Source organism: Octodon degus, unplaced genomic scaffold (genome assembly GCF_000260255.1).
Source record: "Octodon degus isolate 3935 unplaced genomic scaffold, OctDeg1.0 scaffold00037, whole genome shotgun sequence".
NCBI classification, from domain to species: domain Eukaryota; kingdom Metazoa; phylum Chordata; class Mammalia; order Rodentia; family Octodontidae; genus Octodon; species Octodon degus.
Window position 1 is genome coordinate 2,509,572 of NW_004524613.1, and position 18,448 is coordinate 2,528,019.

At 49.0% G+C, this 18,448-nt stretch overlaps 2 protein-coding genes across 9 annotated transcripts in view; one reads left to right on the forward strand and one right to left on the reverse strand.

The window, feature by feature from the left end:
* Ttll9 (tubulin tyrosine ligase like 9) overlaps positions 1-4,867 on the forward strand; it is a 59,371-nt gene extending 54,504 nt beyond the window's left edge. For 6 of the 7 annotated variants that reach the window (XM_023714897.1, XM_023714901.1, XM_023714899.1 and 3 more), the window contains 2 exons: positions 644-768; positions 4,671-4,867. In XM_023714897.1, coding sequence (XP_023570665.1) covers positions 644-768; positions 4,671-4,747 — 202 coding nt within the window. In that variant the 3' untranslated portion in view covers positions 4,748-4,867. Of the gene's footprint in view, positions 1-643; positions 782-4,670 lie in introns of all 7 variants that reach the window. The other variant, XM_023714898.1, reaches the window with a different exon arrangement.
* A 2,788-nt stretch (positions 4,868-7,655) lies between these two features.
* Positions 7,656-14,895, reverse strand: Pdrg1 (p53 and DNA damage regulated 1). Of its 2 annotated transcripts, none has more exons than XM_023714904.1 (5): positions 14,722-14,895; positions 12,691-12,766; positions 11,132-11,206; positions 9,778-9,858; positions 7,656-8,519 (listed from the first exon to the last, which is right to left on the reverse strand). In XM_023714904.1, the coding sequence occupies exons 1-5, from the start codon at positions 14,806-14,808 to the stop codon at positions 8,437-8,439; spliced, it is 402 nt and encodes a 133-aa protein (XP_023570672.1). In that variant the 5' UTR covers positions 14,809-14,895; the 3' UTR covers positions 7,656-8,436. The 2 variants fall into 2 exon arrangements, with proteins under 2 accessions (XP_023570672.1, XP_023570673.1); XM_023714905.1 differs by lacking the exon at positions 7,656-8,519 and adding an exon at positions 9,267-9,322.
* Between the last annotated feature and the right edge of the window lie 3,553 nt (positions 14,896-18,448).

The following is an 18,448-nucleotide window of genomic DNA, read 5'->3' on the forward strand; positions in this document are numbered from 1 at the left end:
TCTTCTCTTCTCTTCTCTTCTCTTCTCTTCTCTTCTCTTCTCTTCTCTTCTCTTCTCTCTCTCTCTCTCTCTCTCTCTCTCTCTCTCTCATCAGATTTTTCCCAATTATTCCAGCCAAAGCTAGCGGGCTAATTCTCAGTGCTGGGGTTGAGCCACATGCTAATTCCTGGACCACTCATCATGACTCTGTTCAGGCCTAGGTCTTATGCTCACCTCCCCTGGGGTAGTGTCCACCCCACCCCGGGGTGGGGTGGGGGATCCTTAAAACAAAAACTGAGGCACTCTTGGACTGAAAGGCGAAATGGATGCTTATTCATTCAAGAAGCACTTGGGCCCCTGAGGTGGCCAGGCCTGTGCCACATGCTGAGGACACAATAAAGGGTATGATGGACCTAGTGCTACCTCCACCATGTTTTTAGTTTGGGAGAAAACTATACCAGAAATCACAAATCAGGGGCATGTTGCTGTGGTAAGTGTGTGGGCTTCCAGGATGACCCTCAGAAACCAATAGGTTTAGTCACCAGGAAACATTTAGTTGGGCACAAAAAGAGATCTGGAAGGCCGGGAGCCGGTACAGTCCCAGGAGGGAGACCTGGTCCCACTAGCTGCACCTTCCTTAACCCTGTGTCTCTCCTTGGTCCAGGCTCACAGGAAAGGAAAAGCGAATTGGAGGCTTTGACCTCATGTGGAATGATGGTCCTGTGAGCAGAGAGGAGGGGGCCCCTGACCTGCCGGGGACAGGAAACTTCATGACCAACACACACCTTGGTATGCAGGGCAGGTGGGCGCCAGGAACGTCCTGGGAGGTGCCAGGCAGTGCAGGAGGCATCTGGCCTAGCACTGTGATGACGTCAATGTGCAGCTCAGCAGCTGTGTGATCTCAGGCGAGGTCTGGATCTCTGTTTCACCTGTCCAGTGGAGATGCAATAGTCTCTGTATATGCCTAGGACGCCGCCTGGCTCCTACAGATACTATTTATCTGTCAGGAGGGGGATTTCAAAAGGCCAGGTGGGAAACAACCCAAAACATCTATTCCTTATTATTAAAAGAAATGACAGACCTCAGGGCTTGTACTTAAAGCTGGTTTGGAAAAAGTGAAAAATTTCCCTGATTATAAAAATTATTCACGCTCATTGTAGAATATTTGAAAACTAAAGAAGGAAATTTTAAAGAACATCCAGACACAACCATCTTTAACAATCTGGCGCATTTCCTTCTAGTTTAAAAAAAAAATGCATATACTCATAAACTTGGCATTGGGCTGGAGTTTTGAGTCCCACTTTTCCATCCAAGAATATTAAGAACCTCCCACTTGGAAGTGCTGCTTAGCCAAGTTTGAACCAAACATTTTACACATGTTAACTCATTTCGCCTTTCAGCGGCTTTCATGCTCATTGTAGAGATGAGGAAAGCTCTCCAGAGGTTCCCTAGACTGCTGAGGTCTCCGTCATACGTGAGGAGGACTCCTAGTCTGTCTGACTCTAAAACTTTGAATGTTGCTAGCTCAACTCTCCTGCACCTTAGCAGAATTAAGAACAAAATCACTATGGGCAGCAAAACGTTCTAGTCTCTAGATGCCAACATTTACCAAGCCAATTTCTTATAATTGGCCGGTTGACACACTTCTCTTTTTCTTACTTTCATAAATATAATACCATAGAGCCAGTGAGCTAGCTCAGTGGACTAAGCACCTGCTTTGGCAAGGGCAGGGACCAGGGTTCAATTCCTAGTCCCTCACGCCACGCCTGCCCTGCCCCAAGGGAGTGCTGAGCTGGGGACCACTTGTGCAACCCTAGTACTGGGGAGGCTGAAAACAGGAGGATCACTACAAGTCTGAGCTGCGTAGTGAGACTCTGTACCGAATACATAAATGAATAAAAAAAATACCATGATGAGTACCCTTTCCTATAAAACTCAACTGCAATTCTGGCTATTTTGCTAGGACAGATTCCTAGAAGCATAATTAGTGGATCAAAGGATTAGACTTGGCTACACCCAAACTGCTTTCCAGAAAGAATACTCCAATTTGCCAGTTTTTAATTAAAAAAGAAGAAAAATTTATGCCAAATTGATAGGTGAAAAATGCTGACTCTATTGTCCCACATGCAGTTCAGTGAGCACTGCTGAGGTTTCAGATTTTTACCTTGTATTTCTCCTCTTGTAAGCCATCCAGTCTATTTTTTTAGGGGTTGCTTAGAGTTTTCTAAATTTATCAAAGTTTTGTACATTAGTATGCTAAAGATATTACCCCTCTGTTAAACATACTGTGAATATTTTCCTGGGTTTGTCATTTGCTTTTTTAGTTGTATTTTATGGTGATTATTTTTCTTTGATGATAAGAACAAATTTTATGTTTTTCAGGGTTTGGGGTGATTTAGGACTGGATTTGGCTTCATGTAACTGAAACACCACCGAATAGTTAAATAGAGAAAGGCTGATTGTTTCACAGGAAGTCTTAGGCAGGCCATGCAGGCCGACAAGGTCACGATCCTCCAGGGACCCAGGTCCTTCCTCTTCTGCCCTGCTGCACTCAGCAGGTTGGGTTTGATCATGGTTTTTGCCTTATGGTTGCAAGGGTTCCAGACACTGTGTCCATGTCTCAGGGAGGAAGAAACAGCTAACCCCAAGCGCCAATGCTTTCTCTTCAAGCCTCTGATTTTTCATTCCAAAAGGGAAGAACACTCCCCACCCTCCTTGTCATCCCAGTGGCGAGAAAGCTTGGTGTGTTAGGCCATGTACCTGGAGCAGGACAAGGAAAAAGGGGTTATGATTTGCTCTCCACAGCAGACCCCCAAGTCTGCCACGTCCGGTTTTGGTGGGTGACTATGACGCTTCTCCAGGTTTAATGTGCATAGTCACCTGGAAAGCTGACGGGCCGATAGCTGCGCATCTGCCAAGCTCCAGGCGATGCTGTTAACTACTGCTGTGCCACACACCCTCCTCAAGCCCAGCAGCTGAAAACAGCTGTTTTCTTTGCTCATGATTCTTCCTGTCTCTTCTGGTCACGCACACAGGGGTGCAGACCCCTGGCAGCTTCACAGACATGCGCTGACTTAGGGAAGCCTCCTTCTCCAAGTGGGACTGATGTTACATGTCTGCTAGGCCTCTTCCTCCACGTGGCCATTGGCTTCCCAGTATGGTTGGCCTAGGATTCACATGGCAAAGCCTCAAGACAGAGGCTCAGACCCCCATTCCATTGGGGTTATATTCCATTGTCAGAGCAATTCGTGTGGCCAGCCTGGAGTTACAGGGTGAGGAAACAGGAGTCACCTCTTGGGGAGAATAACAAAGTCACCTTGCAGAGCTGTATGTATAGGAATGGGAGGAACTGTTACAGCCATGTCTGGGGACAGTCGCCTGCCAATATTGAGGCTAATGGTTCTTGGGTTCACCCATTTGAATAGCACAGATAGAAAACAGTCAGCTAAGGGGCTGGGGAGATGGCTCAGTGGAGTAAGTGCTTCCCCGGCAAGCGCAAAGGCCTGAGTTCAATCCCTGGTTCCGCAAGAAAAAAAAAAAAAGAAAAAAGAAAGAAAACAGTCAGCTGAACTCTGGCCCCTGCACTAACCTAAGCAAGCACTTAGTCTGCTGAGCTATCTTGCCGGCCCAGAAATCTCTAGAATTATTTCCAAGTTTCTAGTCCAGTGTTTTGGTGGATAGTGGTAAACACAGGAGGAAATTCCTTTGGGGTTGGGGTGGTATTGATGATAGAGGACTGAGCTGGAGATGTGTTCAGGGTTATCTAGGTGGAAAGGTCAGATAACTTAGAGATACGTGTGGAAGTCCAAGATGGGGTTTGCTTTGGTCATGAAGATCTGGCATTAGAAATGAGCCCAACACTTAAAAGTTAGGATGCCATGGAACTCACTTTTAAGAACCCTGGAGACACACATAGTGGGGCTTCAGTTCACTCAATTCCTCTGAGGCAGGCACAGGGCTTTTGGGTGCTAAGACAGATGGCACGTACCTTCAGGTCAGCACTTGTGGCCACATGTACAGATGCCATCAGTGTGCCCACAAATGAAATGCTGTGGAGCTGCCTTAAGGACCAGCTGACAGCAAGCAGGAGGTGGCAGCCCTGACCATGCTGGGAGTGGTGGCACCTCCACAGGTCACCCGAGCATGACACCTGGGACATACTTGTATGTCAGGGGCCACTTGTTGGCCTCCTCTCTCAGTCAGTTAAGCCCAGCACAGAAGCTGGGAAAGAGAAGAAAGCTAATGTTTACCTGTTAGGTGTCAGGCACTGTACTAGCTTTAATAATTTCCACTGAGCAAAATGGGGAGGAAAGCCTGGCGGGGGGCATGGGGGCTGGGAGTGTGGCTCTGGCACCAGACAGCCTGGGTTCAAGACCCAGCTCTGCTACTTTTGGAAATTGGGGCAAATCACTTAACCTCCTCAAGCCTGCTATTTTTCATGCATACCATTCTCATGAGGGCTGGAGCTCCTGAGTCCAGCACCTGATACCCTCTGTCTGAGGTAAGCCCCAGTAGGTGCCAGGTTTCCTGATAAATCCCTGTCCACTGCATAAGGTGGGTCCTTACCTTGGCTGAGAAAACTGATGCTTGGAGGTAAATGACCTGCTGAGCACCAGGGCACTTCAGGAGTGGACCCAGGATGCAACCCACCCCCGCCCCATTGCCTAGCCAACACCTTATTTCCCTTTTAGGCTGCATCAATGATCGGAAAAACCAGCTGCAGCATCTGTTCTGCTCCCTTCAAGCCCAGAAGAAAGCTTCCAGTTGATCCTGGCATGCTGGAAGAGGGTCTGGAAGGTCCACCCTGGCCTCTCCCCAATTCCTGCCAGTGCACTTCATCAAATTCCTCTCCCTCCTTCCAGCCTGGCAGCACTTTTGCTGGCTAGGAGGCTGCGCTAGGAGGCAGCCAATCCCGGGCCTGGACAGGCTTTAACCTTGACAGACTGGCTTGGTGACTGGGCCCAAAGAAGACAAGTACAGTAAATTCTGCTCCCCGGCAAAGATCCCATCTAATAAATGAGCCCAGGCCTTGCTTGGAGTCAGCAGCCCCAGGCCTGGCTCAGGGGATGCTGTTGGCATCAGCCACGTCCTCCTGGCTTTAGCCTCTCATGTCTCAGGTCAGCTGAAAGGGTGCCTAAAGCTAGCAAACCTGTCTGTGAGCCACAAAGCAAGCAGTTGTTACACTGTTTACTGAAAGTCTGGCCAAGTGCTGAGCCCTAAACATAGCCTCTCCTCTGCAGAACCCTGACCTTACGTTCAGAGAACCCATGATTCCACTGGCACCATCCGAAAACCAGTGAGCCAGGTGGGCAAGGTGAGGATTGGTGCTTAGTGCAGATCTCACAAAAATGCGTTTCACTGTCAGCTAAGTCTCGGGCAGCTCCCACTGCCACTCCCTGCTCTGGGCAGTTCTGGTTTCAAATGGCAGAACCTATCTAGGCTAAACCCACATCAGTTTTTAGAGATAATACTGGCAGATCCCAGAAGTGAGCCAGCTGCCCTCAGGAAGCCGGAGTGGAGCTACTCCGCCAGAACCAGGGACTTCCCTCCATCCCTGAGGCAAGTCTGTGCAGCCCGCCAGGCTCCACTGCCAGGAGAAAGCACTGAGCCAGGTGTGATGGTGTACACCTGTGATCCCAGCGCTGGGGAGGCTGAGGCAGGAAAACTGCAAGCTCCAGCCTAGGTTTGGGCAACTTGGTGAGATGCTACCTCAAAATAAAAAATAAAAGGACTGGAGACTTAGCTCACTGCTAAGGGTCTAGGTTCCATTTTCTGTATACACACACACACACACACACACACACACACCCAACAACAACAAAACCCCCCCAAAAAATAAGTGACTATGGGCTGCGGAGATAGGTCAGTGGTCTATAAACACCTGTGTAGGCAAGCACAAAGACCAGTGTTCAACCCCACCACCACATGCTGCACTGGCCCTGCCCCGCACGAGACCAGGCTGGGTGGCACATGTCTATAATCCCTGGTTGGGGAGGCTCAAAACAGGACGATCACTACAAGTTCAAGCTGTGTAGTGCGACCCTATACTAAATACACAGAAATTTTTTTTAAAAACTGAGTGGCTTTTGGGCCTGGCATCCACCCTACCAGGGAGTTAGGCATGTTTCAAGAGAAACTGTAACCCAGGCAAACGTAACAGATAGCACCCATCAGGGAATCCTGCAAATTTCTAATTTTTACATTTGTATTGTAAAATATGCAACATATCCATATGGTTCAAAGTTCAAAATCTTTCTTTTCACCTTCATGCCCCAACTCTTTTCTTCCTGCCCACAGAGCCATGCAACGTCACAGTTAGGCAGATGGGACACCTGTTCTGCCCTTGCTTTTATCACTTACATCCTGGAGCTTGTTCACCTCAGCACTCTGAGAGCTGCTCCTCTCTGCCGGGCCGTGAGCAGCCCACTCGGAAGCCCAGATTCCCTTAACCAGGTCCCCACAGGCAGGACACACAGCTGTCCAAACCCCACCTGGCTCTTAGGGTCATCACAGGGGGAATTCCAAAACTCTTTAAGATGTAACACTGTAGGTCTGGGCCAAATTTGGATTATGTGGTATTCTGCTTGATGGACACCTACATTATTTAAAAAAACATAATTATTTAATCTTTTATTTATTTGGTGCAGGGTCTCACTAGGCAGCTCAGACTTGTAGTGATCCTCCAGACTGAGCCTCTCCAGCGCTGGGATTACAGGCGTGGGCCACCACACCTTATCTCTGCGGCCACCATGGCATGTGGAACTGGGGGTGGAACCTGGGTCCTTGTGCTTGCCAGGCAGGTGCTTAGGATGGCCAAACTATCACCCCAGCCCAACACCTACATTTTTAAACATTTTCTGAATCAGCATTTTAAGACAGGAGAGTCAATGTAATCTATTTTATCACCTTTTGAAAAACTTGGGGCTGGGAAGATGGCTTAGTGGAATAAGCGATTCCCTGGCAAGTGCAAGGGCCTAAGTTCAAACCCTGGTTCCACCAAAAAAACAAAACAAAACAAAAAAAAACACAACTTAAGGGCTGGTGAGATAGCTCAGCAGACTAAATGCCAGCCTAGTTAAGTGCAGAGACCTAGTTCGATCCCCGGCACCACCTGCTGCGCCAGCCCCGCCCCCAGGCACACTGAGCCTGCCACCAAGCAAACTTTGCTTATTTTTTATTTTTTTAGGGAAGGGTCTACAGGGTGTTCAGGTTCTCACTACTAAATCAGACTCATAGTGAGCCACCTGTTTACAGCCTCCTAAGAGCTGGGATTACAGGCGTGCGCCACCACACCTAGTCTCAATTGCCATCTCAGTGTACCCCGAAGGTAGGGCTGGCATGGCAGGCCCAGGGATCAAACCCCCAGCCCCTGTACCTGCTTGCAGGTGCTTTAATCCGTTGAGCTATTTGGCTAGCCCAAGCCTGCCACCAAGACTGGGCACGGTGGTACACACCTGTAATCCCAGTGCTGTGGAGGCCAAAAAAAGGAGGATCACTGTGAGTCTGAGCTGCATAGTGAAACCCTATACCAAATACATAAAAAAAAATAAAAAATAAAAAAGAAAACTTAAGCCTATTTTTCTATATAACTATGGGACACTTGGAACAAAAACAATTGAGGTATGCCCTCTCCATTTTGTCACTTGTCATCTACCTAAGCTGCCACCTCTATGCAGGTGGGGTACTCTAAAAGAAGAGTTATGCCCTCAGATAAAAGACTATAAGTTGCTTATTTAAATAAAATTTATTAAGCCCTTAAAGAGCACACAGGAAAGTTCTGTCCCGACAGTACAAACACCAGGATCTCAGACCACAAAAGCAGGGGATGACACTAACAGAGCAGCAGGCAAGTAACCCGCTGGGCCTCCCAGGGCCACTTCAGCAAGGCTCATCTGCCCAAGAGTAGTCATGGGCTAGTAAGCAGCAGGTAAGACCAGACCTGGAGGCATTGGGCAAGGTGTCTGCCCCAGACCCTGTATAACATGGGGCAGCCAGTCTGTGCTTCTTGCATCAGCCTGTCCCTTGCTCTGGTCCACTCCTGCCACTCACTGCCCCCAACAGCCTCCGCCTCTCTCTTCTGAGGAATGCCAGCCGGAGGCTCCTGCTCCATCCCGCGCCTTCCCCTGTGCCCATCTAGACAGCAGGCCAATGTTGAGAAGCGCCTGCTACAGTAATTCTCACACCCACACCTACTGTTGGCTGCCAGGCCCTGTCAATAGGTCTTGTGTCCACCAAGCCCCAGGAATCAGGAACAGCACACAGGGACACGCTGAAGGGTCCCTGATACCACAGAGCAGTCAAGCGCTAAAAGCTTTGTGCAAGAGCCACACCAGACTCCTGATGTCTGTGCCCTTGCAGGGCCAATCTGTCCTTGCAGGTTTCAAGGCCAAAAGTACTGGGGTCTCCGCAACTGCAGGGGAGATGGTAGCTGTGGGTCCCCATCTTGGCACTGAAGTCTCATCCTTTCAAGATGACCTTGAGAGCTCTAAGCTCATCCTGATTGAGTGGGTTCAAGTTAAAGCCCTTCAGCTCCGGTTTGCCTGTAGGGAGAAGACAACGCATGAACAGGCCTGGCCTCCCACTGCCCCACATACTGTTAGCTCCAGTGTCAGCCCAGCAAAGGGGTTAGTACTGTGTTTATGCTGCCAGGCCTGCCCCATAGTCTGAGAGGAAAAAGCCTGAGACCTGGTGCACACTGGGTGACACTCATCAGCTCCCTCGGAGGCCATGGACTCTAGAAAGCCCTTCCTGAATCTCTCTCATTGCAGCCCAGGAAGTTTATATTTAGAATCCCAAAGGAAAGTTATTGAAATTCTAGAAGTTAATTCCAATCTACACTTCAGTGCAACCCATGATACAGAAACAATTACATACCCCAGCTGGGGGAGCCAAGGGCGTCCTAAGTACAGCTAGGATGAGTTAACTGGAACACAGGCCCGACCCAAGGCTGAGCCCAGATGCTATTAATTCGTGATGAGCGTGGCTCAGGGATGAGCGACTGCGAGGAAGCAGGTGAGTGCTGTAAGCTGGGCTAGATAGGAGGCCGGAAATCACCTCTGCAATATGCAGAGAGGATATGTAGGAGTAATCTGCGTAACACACCTTGAAGTAGTATCTAGCATTTTGGGGTCAGTGCTTCAGCTCTGTGTAACATTTTATGCCCCAGGAAGTCATAGCCTCTTTTCTGGAGGCTCAATCCCTTGTATGACCCCATGCACAGCTCTCCCTCCCACCTAGCTCACTTTTTGGGGAGCTGTGGGGCGGGGTAACACGACCTGCTCCTTTGCTTCAAAGACTACACTTCAGCACTTTGGCCAAACTGGTTTGCATTGCTTAAAGCCAACTGAAGGGATAAGGAAAAGCCCCAGCCAGCTCTATCAATACATGGAAATAGGGCCAGATTTAGCTAAAATAAAGATAATTACTCTTATGTCAAAGAGAGTCCTTCACAATGGACAACCTTTGAAGTTAGGGCTGCTGAGAGACCACCAAAACTTCAGCTCTACTGTTGGCCCCTGAGGCCTGCTAAGATTCCTGTTAAAGCTAGCCTGGCATTCAGTGTGAGACCATTGTAGGCCTGGTATGTGGCAAAGAAGCTGTGTTAGGGATAAGACCCTCTAGCCTCCCTGTGCATCCCACCTCTCAGTAGCCACAGACAACCACTGCCTACTGTCTCCCCCTCTAGCCCGTGCACACCCTAGCTACCACCCACCTCTTGGGGGCTTCCCACTGCAGCCCTTCCCAGTAGGTACTGCCAGTTCTCTGCCCTCTTAGTTCCTAGTTTTCCCAAGCCAATACCTTGAGCCTCAAAAAGGCGGTTGACTTTCACTTTAAGTTGTTTCCGAAGTTTTTCTATTTCTTTATCCAGGTGGTCCTGATCTGAAAATGAAGCAGGCAAACAGAGAACAAAGCTGTACATTGGAGAGAGGGACCCAGACAGGGGGGACACCAGCCTCCCTCAGCCCCTTAGGAGCAAGGGACTAAAGGCTGGAGAGACAGGTCCTGCCCTGCCCACTCAGCGCCGGCGCAGCCCTCTTCACTCCGGGCCTAATGGTCTTTTTCTCACTATGCACCATACACTGGGATGGCAGCGCATGGGCAGCAGCATCAGACCCCGAGGCCCGCTTCCCACAGCAAATCACACAAAAGTTAACTGTGGGAGCATAATGAGGACTCAGCAGACCCGGAGATGGCTGAGGGAATCTTACAAACACAAGTCCATCAAGACATGGAGTTTTCAGAAAAGCACAACTGTGGAAACATGACTTCAAATAACAGTGAGCAAGCCCTAAATGTTCCAGCTCAACCTGAGTAAACAAAAAGGTCACACTGATGGTCATGGGCTACATAGTGGCATGATGGCAGAGCCTGGGGACCCACTGACCGCTAAGTGACATTCCATCTGCTCTAAGACATCTTCTAGCTAGTCTGCCTTCCCAGACTTTCATCCTTTCTGACAGGAGTCCTGAATGGCCACACTCTGGGCTCTGGACTCTGGCTTTACTGTTCTTTGTAAATAAGCCATGCCTTGTGAGCTTGCCTAGTCTGTGTCAATCCCTGAGAACCCATGGAATTATTTCCTGGTGCTCAGAGCCCTGAAGATGTCCTAGAAACCCACTAGATACAGTGACTAGGTCACATTTGTGGGCCAGCAGGGCCCAGCACCAGATCCCGGACCCTTGTGATATTTTTCCAAAGAGTTCCAGAATCTTACGGCTTCCAAGACTTAGGTAAGGCTGGGTCCCCAAGCTGTGGCACAGCCTAAAGCAGTGGTGGCAAACCTACAGTACATGTGCTACAGCTGGCTGGCTGTCATTACTGAGAGCTCTGATACGTGCACCATCACTCCCCTAAAGGTTTGCTCCCCCAAAATTGCCATTTTTAACCCAGTCTCTACTACAAGGGTATGAAAAACCATACTTCCTCAAGCCTCAGTTTGTTGGGTTTTCTGTTTTTTGTAACCAATCCACTCTTCCCTGCTACACAAGTACTCTGCTAGACACACACACTCTTATCCATATCAGTATGGACCCTGTAACAGAGAATTTTGGTCTTCCATCAAATTGGCCAAAGCCTGAATCTCAATTCCAGGTTAAGGCCAGGCAGATGGGAAAAATGGAGAGACCCATGACCCAGCCACCGGCAGCATTACCTTTCTCAATCATGTCCTTGGTCTGAGAATGAGGCATCTTGATGAACATACTCCCGAAGCAAACCATCACATCTTCTGAAATGGCAAATGATCATTTATTCAACAAGCACTTCTTTTTTTTTTCTTTCTTATGGAGACAGAATATGACTGTGTACAGGCTGGCCTTGAGTTCACTATGTAGCCCAGGTTGGCCTTGAACTCATGGCGGTCTTCCTGCCTCACACTCCCAAATGCTGGGATCACAGGTGTGCACCACCACACCCATTCTCCAACGAGTAGTTTTTTTTGTGTGTGTGGAATTGGGAGTTGAACTCAGACCTCTGCTCTTGCCAGGCAAGTGCTTATTCTATTGAGCCATCTCCTCGGCCTCCTCCAAGTAGCTTTTGAGCACTGACTTACTATCCGGCATTGAAGATGGTGAGAATACAGGAGAATAAAGCAGAGTTCCTGCCCTCATGGAGCTCACATTTCACTGGAGGACAGGGAATAAGCAAAGACTGCTAAGGGATGTAGTGAAAAATAAAGCTAAGTAAGAGACACAGACTAGAGGGACTTGCTACTTATACCCAGTTGTTCCAGGCCTCACTGATTATGTGATATTAGGCAAAGACCTGAAGAAAGCGAGAGTTTATCTAGGGAAGGGGAATTAGGCAGAGGAAACAGGAACAGCAAGGATCTATATAGTGTGCTTGGGTATCAGGAACAAGTTCCAGTGTGAGTCAATGAGTAAGAGGACAGAAGACTGGCAAGTCCATGGGGGCCTGGGTTACACCATCTTGCAGGATAACCCTGGATTTTACTTGGTGAGGTTCTGTACATCCCAGTGGACTTTAAATAAAACACAAAGTCGTCTCATGGCCTTCAAGGCCCTTCATTATCACTTGGTTATTGTCCATCTCCTCAGGCTCAATTCAGGCCCCTCCTCACCCTCACAGCCACTTGGTTCACCTCAAGAGCCCATTCCCTCCTTCTTCCCATATTCTTAACACCCCTCCAATACCACCATTTGCTATGTCACAATTTATTTTATTTATTTATTTATTTATTTATGTATTTTTAGGGAAGGGTCTACAGGGTGGTCAGGGTCTCACTACTAGATTGGACTCATAGTGATCAGCCTGTTTACAGCCTCCCAAGGTTGGGATTACAGGTGCATGCCACCACACCCAGTCTCAACAATTTTCAATGATCTACTTTATGCTGGTTTTGTCTATAGGGCAACCAAGGTAAGAACTGTCATTTTTACCCCCTACACACACGTGCGTGTGCACACACGCGCGCGCGCGCACACACACACACACACACACACAAGTGTCTGCCATTACCAGTGAGCCAGGAGCTAACAGCGGTCATTGAAGTGAGCAGCTAAAACCCTGAGCCACAGTCTCTATGTCAGACCTAAACATCTGCTCTCTTTCCTCCACGACCTAATTCAGTTTCCCACAAGGCTGGGTAACACATGTGTGGTTGCCTGCCTAGTCTCTACCAGGGACAAGAAAGGCCTTCAAAGGAAGACTGAACAGGTTTTCTAGGGCTGCGGTAAGGAAGTCACAACTTACCAGAGAGGCTAAGATCCTTCTGTAGGGCTCTCAGGCCCTCTCGGTTCTGATTCCTCTTGGTGTCAAGGTCCACAATCTGAAAACAGGAGCAGATGGAAGCTCAGCTACCTGTTGCCCCAACCTATCACCTTTCAACAGACAAGTGGCTGAGGACACACCACTCCTGGGTTGCTTCCTAAAATGAACTCATGTGTGAATGCATTTCTCCTCCCACTAAGCTTCCAAGTTCTTAAAGACCACACTTTACACAGAGGCCTGGTTCTAAGAAGGTGTTGAGAAATGTTTGCTGACTAAATAGGTAACTCTGTACTATCCACTCAAACTTGAGAAACACTGAGGAGTGAAACCATCTCCCCTAAGCTACTGTAATTCACCAGGCCCAAGAAACTATTTTCAGACAAGCTCTTCTAGTTAATTCTCTTTCTAAAATTATTTATTTATTTATTTATTTATTTATTTATTTGGTACAGGGTCTCACTATGCAGCTTGGACTCTTATTGATCCTCCTGTCTCAGCCTCCCCAGTGCTGGGATCACAGGTATGCGCCACCATTCCCAGTTTCAGTGGCCAGCGTGGTTTGGACCAGCATGGTATGAGGTACTGGGTATCGAACCTGGGTCTTTGCGCTTGCCAGGGAGGCGCTCAGACCACCGAGCTATTTCCCCAGCCTCTTCTAGTTAATTCTGAACCAGCTGAGGAAATCCCAATGGGGATGGCAGTGCACATCTGTAATCCCATACTTGGGAGCCTGATGTAGAAGGATCACAACAAATTCTAGGCCAGCCTAGACTACATAGCAAGACCCTATCTCAAAACAACAAGAACAACCCCACCTCCACTAATTCTAGACTGGGGGCCAGGGATTTGGCTCGGAGGTAGAATGCTTGCATAGCAAGCTGGAAGCCCTGGGTTTGGTCCTCAGCACCAAAAACAAAAAGTTAACCGCCCCTAAAAAAAATTCAATCAAAAAAAGTATAGTAAAATTTAAAAAGTAATTCTAGACTGGAACAGCAGCAGTAGAGACACTAGCACAACCAACAACCACTCCAGAAGTGAGGAGGCAGTGCCAATATCTGCTTTGAGAGTGATGGCTCTGGAGCTACAAAATCCAGGTTTAAATCCGGGGGAAAATACCTTGTGCCTGGAGCACGGAGCTTAATGAGCTAACAGTGCCTGATACACTGTAGATACCTGACAGATTAAACCAAAGCTGCTATGAACTCATCAGTCTCATCCCGCACACCTTGATAGTGTTTAACTTGACAGGCTTCCCCATGCCTTCGGAGCCTTTTCACTGCAGATAAGAGGGAGTCATGAACTATGCCTGCCTCCTCCGTCTTACTCAGCTCTTTAGGTAACCATCATCAGGGCCTACTGAGTCCATCTTCCAAGTATATTACGGACCACTGACTCGCTCCATCACCACCACCTGGTGCAAATATATCTCGAGTCTGGACTACGGCAATGGCTCCTTGATGGTCTCCTTGCTTCGACTCTGGCCTCCTGTACTCTATACTACACGCAGCAGCCCCAAGGATCCTTTTATAACCTAGATCCAGTTACATCATCCCCACTCCTACTCCCTTCCTTATAAAACTCGGCCCTTAAATCAGAACTATAGGTAAACTCCCAGCGTGCGTCCAAACGACCTGTAAGGACCAGCACCCTCTCGCCGGTCCCCATTCAAGCATCTCCTCTGTCCCTCTTGTGTCCTCATAGCCTTGGGTTAGGCCGGAGCTCGCAGATCAGTGACAGAGGGCACAACTGCATTTTGAAACGGGTGCTTAGGGACCACCCCCCCCCCCAGGGCGATACTGGGACAGAATCTGGAAGAGGTAGGAAAGACCACCAGGGAACGCCTAGCACAGAGCAGGCATTCACTCAAAACCAGCCGGATAAGAGTGATGCACCACGTCGAGCCAAGCTTCTGCCGGACCTTATCGCAAGCCGCCCTCGTCGGGGGCCGACAGACCGCCAGCCAGGTCCATTCACGGTGACCCCGGACCCCGGGGCCACAGAAGGGCCTCCCACCTGCCGCTTGTCGGCCAGCACCTCCTCGGCGAGCTCCTCCACCTCAACAAGGTATCGCAGCACCCGTTCTGCCTCCGGGGACAGCATGGCTGCCGCAGCTCGGGCTGTGACTCGCACGCCGCTCGGTTCTAGCTCTGCTCAGGAACTCACTGCTCACCTCTGGGCTGACTCTCCTTGCGCATGCGCCCCAATGACGGACTTCCGGCACGCTTGCGCACTGATAGAAAGACGGCGCGTAAGCCCAACCGCACAGCATCAATGGGACGTCAGAGGCGGGGCCTGGCGTTGGGGCGGGGCTGGAGCGCCCCCTGCAGACCCGAAAGAGCACAGCCGGAGACGCTGACTTACCCCTCCCTCTCTTCAAATACTTGAGAAAATATGTGCGGGTCAGTTTAAGGTGCTGAGTGTAGCAGGGAGAAAAACAAGATTCTCATCCCCTTGGAACTTTATCCTGGTAGGAAACTCTGACAATTAATGATAAGTGATTATGTAATTATCTACTATGGAAGGACGCAATCAAGGGTTTGGAGGTGTATAAATCATTTTCTCCCTGTTTAGTGAACACCAAAAAAGCCTATGTGGAAGTGTGACTTATATTTAATCTCTGTCTACTTCAACTTCCAATCTCTTAATACAAGGGAATAGAAATTTTCCTGTCTCTCCCTGCAGGATGGAAAAGAAGCGGTAACCACTGCACATTTTCCCAGAAAGTAGTACTCATTAAACCTTTTTAAAATCCAATGCCCAGAGTAGTTGACTTAGCCCCAGAGAAGGTTCTGGAGAAATTGACAGTGAGCAGTGAGTGCCGGCCCAGAAATGCAGCCCTGTAAGAGCTAGGACTTGCATCACCGCTGCCATAGGATTCCAGAGGCCTTCCCGGAAGAGGCAGCCCGAAGCAGTGACAGGTGGAATAGGAGGGTTCCCTAGAGCTCTCTGTGCCCATACCCCATTGTCTAGCTGCAAACACCAGGCTCACCAAGGCTCAGAGGGAGATGAGGACCCTACCTCCTGCCTCCCTCACTCTGGCTTTTTATCTTCCCTACTTTTTTCTTTTTCTTCCTGGTATTGAGAACTGAATCTAGAGCCTTCTCACTGAACTCCATCCCTAGTCTTTTTTTATTTTTATTTTTTCAGAGACAGTTTTAAGTCACTAAGTTTCCTCGGCTGGACTCCTCCTGGGTCAGCCTCCCAGACTGCTGGGATCACAACCGTGTGCCACTGTAACCAGCTTTATTCTCCCCTGTTGATTTGTCGTAATTTAGCCCTCTCACACTCTGCCTTGATTTAGTTTCGTAGACATCTTTGTGTAGTTCATTATTGCCCCATCTCACACCTGCACACTTTGACCAGAGAGGGGCAGTGCCTCATCACACAGCAAGTTGGGTGTAAATCTAGGGCAGGAAGTGCTCTGGTCTCCATCCCGCAGCTGCCTCTAGACTCTGCCCCCAGATGGTGCTCCCCCCAGAAGCCACAGCCGCACCTCCTTTTTGTCTGGCCTCTGGCTGTCTTCAACTACCAGAGGCAGAGCTAATCTTCCTATAACCGCCTGGTGTGGGGCAGCAGGGGGACTCATTAAGGATTCCTCATTGAGGGTGAATTTGTCGCCAAATCCGGGATGTTTTCTGTAAACACCTTCTGGTTCAGAAATTCAGACACAGGCCTTGCAAAGAAGGGGCATATTTGCCAATGGAGATTCACAGGCATCCCTTGGGCCTGCCCAGAACTGAGGCTCTTCTACCTCAGTGCCCAGAGAGGCTGGGCAGGCTGACCCCTGACCCTGCCAGGTGGGCCTGAGGTGGAGAGAGTTGAGGGAGGCTCACATTGGGGCCATTCCTGGCCACTGGAAATTATGGGGGGATCATAGCCATATCCAAGGGCCAGCATGGTCAGATCTACAAGGACTCTTAGAGATCATCTATATTTCTTAACTGCTTATTTCACAAGTATGTAATCACTTCCAAGGCCTCGTGATAGAAAGTTCACCGTAACCAAACCTAGGAATGGTCCCTGACCTTGGAAAGCTCCAGGCCAGAGAATGAGACAATCAACGTGTGAACAAGCGAGTGTATCATGTACCCGGGGGTGATACGTGCTCTAGGGGAAACAGCAGGGCAAGGTGGAGAGGGGATGGTATGGGTATTTCTGGAGATAAAGTGACCGGGAAGGGCTTCTCTGAGGAGGTGGCATTGGAGAGTGTGTGGGATGAGCTGTGTGCATATCTGGGGGAGCCACTTGGCAGGCAGAGGGAACAGCCCTGTGATGTGGCTTTATTTGTTAAGTTGGGAGAACAGCGAGGCCAGTGGAGGTGGAGAGAATGAGTGAGGGAAAAGGGATAAGAGATGAGGTCAGAGAGAGGGAGGAGGCATTGAGCACGCCAGGTGTAAAAAGGGCCATCACCATCCCGCCCAAATCCCCAAGCACTTGCTGGAGGTCACCTGCACTCCCTGCTGCACAGGCCTGTGGCTGGGGCTCATCTCTGCCCACTGATGCAGGTTGGGTGGTGAGTGCCAGTGAGATGATACCTAGAGGAATGAGCCCCTACCCAGAAGAAAGAGAAGCCAGGTACTGTGCCCCCCAGTGTCTTTGTCCCTCTGTGGGAGACCCAAAAGGAGGCTGCTGCAGTCATGAAGACAAGGCCAAGGTCACAGAGCCTGGGGGAGAAGGGGCTGGTGACCAGTGGTGCGCTTCTTAGGGACCTTGCACATGCTTCTCCATCCACTAGGATACGTGTCCCCATGCCTTTGTACCTGTGTAACTGTCATAGACCCCCATCTCTCAAGATCCCTCCAGGCCCCCACAGCTGCTTCCCCATTTCTACACTTAACACATTGTGTTTTTTCCCTCTAAACACTCCCTTCCCAGGCATGAGCCCTCGGAATGAGGACCTTGTCGATCAAGTTCTCTGCTATATCTCCAGGACCAAGAATGGTGCCTGGTGCACAGCAGGCATGCAGTTCATGCTTGTGAAATGAATGAGTGGCTTTTCTAAAATCCGAAGATGAGCAGAGATAACTCAGGGTTACCAGCTCCCCATCATGGGGGTCAGGAGTGTGTGTGATTGGGGTACTACAGAGGAAGTTCAAACTCTGTGAAGTGATGCTTCAATCTTTCCCAAACAAAACTCTCCACGTGATCACACTGTGGCCAGCTATGTCCCCAGCCTCAGCCACCCAAGTCTGGGGTGTGGTTCTGGAGGCCTTGTTTGGGGGACTGGTGTCAACAAAAATAATTTCCCTTTTTGGGTCTACGTTTCTTCCAAGCTAGACCTTACCATCTCAGGGCCTGCAAGTTCCTCTTTCTTGCCTGGGTTGAGGCAGGATGTGGGGCAAATAGTGCTGAGTTATCACACACCCTGGCATTCCTTAAAAGAGCAGGCTGAATTCTATCCACTTACAGAAGGGAAGATGTGAAAGAAGTAGATATTGGGCACTACTCAATAAAGACTAATGTCCATTGTTGAATTAGTTATTTTGATGAAAGGTAAAAATAATCTTAGACCTAAATCAGTAATTCTGTTAACTAGAAGATCACAGAATCTATCCATCATACTTTTCAAGATAGCTGGTTTTTACTATGGGGAAAATAGATTAAAATTATACCATATGCTAAGTTGCACTTAGGTCTATAAAAGAATCTATAGAGAAATCTATGCAATATAATTTGTCCATATTAGTTTTCATTTGAGGGAAAGAGTTCTAAAGTTATCTCCAAAGCAGTTTTCTCGTCA